The 6,000-nt window shown below is 41.2% G+C and overlaps 1 protein-coding gene across 2 annotated transcripts; it reads left to right on the top strand.

Moving 5' to 3' along the window:
- The first annotated feature begins 660 nt into the window (after window positions 1-660).
- Window positions 661-5,331, top strand: LOC146321998 (methyltransferase-like protein 27). 2 transcript variants are annotated; one of them, XM_084727377.1, is made up of 5 exons: window positions 661-807; window positions 1,383-1,511; window positions 2,192-2,327; window positions 3,273-3,365; window positions 4,926-5,331. In XM_084727377.1, the coding sequence occupies exons 1-5, from the start codon at window positions 691-693 to the stop codon at window positions 5,186-5,188; spliced, it is 738 nt and encodes a 245-aa protein (XP_084583503.1). In that variant the 5' UTR covers window positions 661-690; the 3' UTR covers window positions 5,189-5,331. The 2 variants fall into 2 exon arrangements, with proteins under 2 accessions (XP_084583503.1, XP_084583504.1); XM_084727378.1 differs by lacking the exon at window positions 1,383-1,511 and having other exon boundaries at window positions 663-807.
- The last annotated feature ends 669 nt before the right edge of the window (window positions 5,332-6,000 follow it).

Raw genomic sequence — 6,000 nt, 5'->3', positions numbered from 1 at the left:
AAAATTATGAAAACGACAAAATAATTTCAATAACTTCACTAAGCAGGTCTCTTCAGGGCACAAATCCACAACACGCTGCTTGAAGATGTTTTTCGTTTTGATACACTTGCATTAATCTGCAGTGAACAAGGTTCATTTTTTTTCTAAACAAGCTGAAAGTTAGTTTCTAATAATACAAAAACAATTGATTCACAGCCAGAAAAATAACTGCAGATGAAGTATTTTTTCACAACAACATTGCGGTATTGTAGCTGAAATATAGTCAGAGAGGCATTATGTCCAATTGAGTGGACAGATGATTCATTGTAATGTCCTCACATAGAATCAATACTTTGACATTTTAATAATTTCAGTTGTTACTTGATGTTTTCAAAGGTTATTTACCTGCAGGGTCTCTTACTGTGGAAGGACTGGTTAAATATTCCAGCTTTTCTGACCTGCTGTTGGCCACTTTGGTTCTGATATATTCATGTTGCACTGACAACAGCTGGCCAGTGGGTGGCAGCGTGTGGGATTATGAACAAGTGTCCACTGTGGCGGCAACTAAGGTCTCTGAAGACCTTAAACAATGAGGCACTGAGGTCCTTTTTCACTGCTGTCCCTATTTTGTTGTCCGAGAATAAAATCTTTTACGTCCCTGGTCATCTCTTTTCTCCAGCAGGTTTGAACTCGTCCCCCCCCCACCCCATCATGTCAGACTTCTGTAGATCCGTGGACGATGCAAGGGTCGCTTTTCAGTCCTGTAAGAGTCCTGATCCAAAAGATCGAGTTCAGTTTTACGACAACTGGGCAGAAAACTATGAAAAGGTCTGTTTTATATTTTTGTTTTAACATCTTTATCTGTCTCTGTGGCTCTGCTAGTTTAGGTCTTGAAGCACATTTCCTGTCTGGTTCCATCTTTGTTTTCAGATAAAGCCACTGTAGACTCCCTGCTGAGCAGAAAACAGCAGACAGACAGCTGGTGATCATAGTTGATCACTGAGCAGTTTAAGGGACAGTTGTCTGATTGATAGTGTGTTTAGATAATTAGTCAACTAGTTAGCTAATATACATCTGTTAACTATCACTAACGCATTTACCCCACTGTCTCTATTCCCAAACTAAAGATAGAAAATGCTAACTAGCAACTTTTAGCAGTAACTAGAGAGATAGGCTACATGGCTAAAGTAAATTTATAAGATTTGTAACACTAATCTGTAGGTTTGGAGCAGATTCCAACAAAATACTTTGGATTCCATGCCTCAGTTTTCCTGCTGTTAGCTAGTTAGCAGCTAACAGTTCAGGTAAGCTGAGCTGACTCTTGTCAAAGCCACCACAGCTTTGACACTGCTGATGATACAGTATCAGGTTTGACAAACTAACTAGATTTTTTTTTTTAATAGGATCACACCCTGATGAGCTACAGAGCACCAGACCTGGCAGTAAACTTCCTGTCTGATAACTTCTCTGGGAGACCTGAAGACGCCCTGGTTTTAGATGTCGCCTGTGGGTCTGGGTGGGTCGCTAAACTGGTGAGACAGTTGAAAAATGTTGAAGACCTCTGCTCTAGATAGTTTTGGTGTGAGTTGTAGTTTTGTAGTTTTGGAGAAATCGGCCGTAGCGATGTCTGAAACCAAGATGGAACTCAGCAGCAATGTCTGCGTCAATAACCTGGTCGTGATTTTCTGAAAAGAGACATTGCTTGTGAGTTTTTCAAATATATTTTTGTCTCTTTGAGATCCACAAGCATCTAGTCCTATTATTTTGTAAAGAAGACAGACATCTCTACAGCCAATATCTCCTAAACTCACACCAAATCTAGATGGATAAACAACACTACAGGTCGGGGAAAAACATATATATTTAATTTTGGGGTGAACTGTCCCTTTAAGTGAATAAACTAGATTTACCCCCCACTTAAAGGATAAAAGTGGGTATTCTAAGTTTAATTGTCAAATAAAGCAGATTAATTTCTATTATGGCAAATGCGACACGTTATTTTATGCTCTGAGTCATTTCCAAATGCTGTTGACTGACAACAACAACAATTAAACATCGTCTCTATTTTCACTGTAAAGTACAGAGACATTTCCAGGAAACTGTGCAGAAAATGATTTAGAAATGTTGGGTCAGTTAAATAAAGTCTTAAAGTGTTCTGATCAGTTCCTGTGATTCAGTGTGAATGTTGAACCTGTTCTTCCTGTGTGTGCAGATGGTTGAACTGGGCTTCAGGCACTTTGTGGGAGTGGACGGCAGTAAAGGGATGCTGGAACAAGCTGCTAAGACTGGTCTCTATCAGGACCTCAGACTGGCCTTACTGGGAACACAACCACTCCCTGCACAGACTGGTACACTACACTCACTCAGTAACTACTGACTAATCTGCTAAATCAGACTGAATCATTAAAACCTAACAAATGTCTCAGCTGGTACTTTAGTGATGTGTAAATCTGTTGCAGCATCTGTAGCTCTGTCCAATCTAGAAGGGAACCCAGTGGGTTTTTTTTTTCAGTCTTGTGCTCAGCCAATGGGAGTTCAAACCATTTGTGTATTAGCCCCGGCTCAAACATGGGTGAAGCCCAAGGTCTGTGGCGCAGTTGGTCTGAATGCCCAAGATAGGACTCGGCACGCTTGGCCAAAGCACACACACAATCACAAAACACCTTCATGCGTAGTGTAAAACATAACCAGTTACATATCTGCATGGCTTTCAAAGTTCATGCATTGTGTTACTTTTTGCAGGCGTTCATGTAAAATAAACTATTTACACAGGAAGCTGCTTTGGAGACTCCTGTCATCTCCATATATTTCGCGCTCTCACGCTTTCACTTCTAGAACCAGGAGATCTCCTCACTTAAAAATCTTTTCTTTTTGTTTTCTCATAATAAATCTGCAGTCATGTTGTAACCACTTGTGCTCCTGGTGCACCTGCTTCTTAAAGGTGATGAGAGCTGACTTTCTGGTTTACTGCATGCGTGGCCTAAACTCACCCATGAATTAATCAGGGCACTTGTGTGCAGCTGATAGCTGTATCTTGCTGTGCACTGCTGGCGCCAGGGGCGGGACAGGACAGGATACACCTACGCCAACGGTGGGTTTGGACACACCCTGAATAAATTAAATCCATTGTGCTTCACACTTTCCAGCTGCGCTTTAGATCAGTGGAAGATCCAGGTAGAATGAGGGACAGAACCACAGATCGGTCTCTGACAAATGATCCACAACAAAACAATCTCTGACAATTAAAAGTATGAAAATGAACTTGGCTCTTCTTCTTCTCCTCCATGTTTCAGGTGTGTTTGATGTGGTGATCATCGTCGGTGCTCTGGATGCTGGTTTTGCACCGGTCAGTGTTGTCAGGGAGCTCTGCCACACCGCCAAACCAGGTAACCAGCTAACAACCATCAGTATGACTCGTGTGTCTTCATGTTCAGCAGGTCACTGTAGCTGTAGCATTTTGTTAATTTTGTCTGCGACAACAAAAATTATGACAAAATCTCTGTTCATTCTTCTCGGACAAATAAAGATGAGATGGAATAGTCGTCTCTGTTCAGAGTGGACAAACTCATTAGATCAGCAATCAGCATCTTGATGAGCTAAAAAATCTGTCATCATCTTCACCAGCAGCCTGTCAGGTGGGAAGAAAAGAAAAGAATTCAAACCAAAAGTAAGACCACTGTATCAGACAAAAATGTGTTTTATCAGGTGTGACGGCCCCCGGGCCTTAAAACTTCAGTGGTACTGTGTGTGTGACCTCAAACTTTGATACACAGTTCACACATTTATCTGCAAAAAAAACTCTACTGGATGTCTTCTACACAATCACAGATTATCTGAGTTCGTGTCAATTTTTATGTCAATATTTAAATATAAATAAATAAACTCTGGGTCCTATTTTTCACCTGGTGCAAAGCAGATGGCGCTGGTGGAGCTGGTGGCTTTGCTGTCTTACACCAGAGCAGTTTTAATTTTTGCCATGTCTGCAAGATAGCACATGAACCTGCACCTGGTGTGTGCAGCCACAGGTGGGAGGTCTGAAAATGAAAACAAGGTGCCTGGGAGCAGTTTCTATCTTACGGTTGAAACTACTTGTTAAAACCTGGTTGAAGTGCAAAGTCTGTGGTGCAATCTGTCTGTCTGCACAAGATAGCACACTACAAGATTGCCTGAACCACACACACACACACACACACACACACACACACACACACACACACACACACGTCTCCATGATCACAAATCACCTTCATTCATTATGATGAGGATTACATAAAAGCTCAATATTATATGATAATACCCATATAGTAATTATTAAAATTATTATGAATTAATCATTAATTAGGGGTGAGGTCAGACTGTGCCACCAGAGGGGGAGGTGGGCCAAACCCCCAGGGGCCCCAGCGAGATGAACATAAGATCCTGCAGGAGACAGGAGGGGTGGGTCAGTAAGTTTTAGTGGGACGATTTCACAGGACGCTGGCCTATTTTTTATTTATATGTATCTATTGTATGTATGTTTACATACAAGTCAACTCGTGTCACAGTCACAACATGTCACAGAGGGCTAAATGGGGAGGAGCTACCTGCTGTCTGATTCTGTTTCCTTCACCCTCAGTGGTGTTAGGAGGAGGAGGTGATGATGAAGAGACAAAGGAAGAGGTCAGGGATCAGACAGACTGAGGTGCAGCTTCGTGGTCAGTCTGACTCGGCTCACCTGCAGAGCTGCATAATAATTCAAGGTGCTTCAGTGTAAAACATAATTAATAAAAGAAAGAATTCTTCAGAAACAAATGGTTCTGAGTGGAACCTCAGGCCTTCAGGAGAACCCTTGTTTCCAAGACTGTGAGTTTTCGGTTCAATGTAAAAAAGGTTTCAGGTCTTCAGATCTGTGAGTTCTGTAAACGCTGACTTCCTGCTTCCATCGATCTGTGACTGAATGTCTGCAGGAGGTTTTGTGTGCATGGCGAGAGGCGACCACAGAGGAGCAGCAGCACACGAATACAAGAAGGACCTGGAGAGAGAGCTGCAGCTGATGGAGGAGGAGGGACTGTGGAGTCTGGTTGGAGTCCAGCAGGCGGACAGATACATGGAGGACCCACATCTGAAACCTGAGAGAGTGGAGGATGTGCAGGAGGAGCGATACATCAGCGGGGCTGTTTATCTGTACAGGAAGTCCATCAATCCATCAGCCATTAAAATCAATTATTGATCGTACAGGACAGAAGTGATGGCAACATTCAACACTGTAACAACGGAGTTATTCACTTTCAGAAAATATAAAAATATATATGAGTCACACATAATGCAATGCAGTCCACTGTAACATATGTCAATATTAAACATTTCTCAACATTTTACTATCATTTTCATTCATTTAAATTAATATTTTGTCCACTTGTTTTCAGCACAAGAGTCTGCAAACACAACATCTCATATGTCATCAGATGTTAACAAAGCTGTGGCTATAACATGTTAGCAAAGAGCTGCTTCCCTCATATCCATCAGACTGAAAGCGAGTCTGAAATACAAAAATTAAAAAAAGGCAAACGGCTCGTCTGAACTGATGTTCACTGTTTTAAACTTGATGTACATTTTGTGGGCTGGATTGTAGATTTTTTTTTAAGTGGTAAATTTCTGTCCTCGTCCACCGGCTGTCCTCAGGGGTGTGTTGTCCCCGCTGGACTGAAAAACAATCAAATACCAGGGCTGGAAGTAACGAAGTACAAATACTTCATTTAAGGTGATTGAGTGTTTTTTTTCTCTTTTCTGTCTGGTGGGGACATTTGTTGAAGAAGGAAACTTAAATTCAGAACTTAAAATGATCGATTGTGTGTTTTCAACTGTTGGTTAAAGAAAACGCACAAAAATTGTAACCCTAATTTGGAGAGCTGACTGTGACATCAACACTTAAAAGTAACTAATACTCTGAGTAGATTTGTGACAAATACTTTTACTTAAATATATTTCTGACACCTTTAACTTGTAATTGAGTAATATTTTAACAAGGTAACAGTACTTGTT

Source organism: Lutjanus erythropterus, chromosome 9, assembly GCF_056507025.1.
Source record: "Lutjanus erythropterus isolate fLutEry1 chromosome 9, fLutEry1.hap2, whole genome shotgun sequence".
NCBI lineage: Eukaryota > Metazoa > Chordata > Actinopteri > Lutjaniformes > Lutjanidae > Lutjanus > Lutjanus erythropterus.
This window is presented reverse-complemented; position numbering and strand designations above follow the sequence as displayed.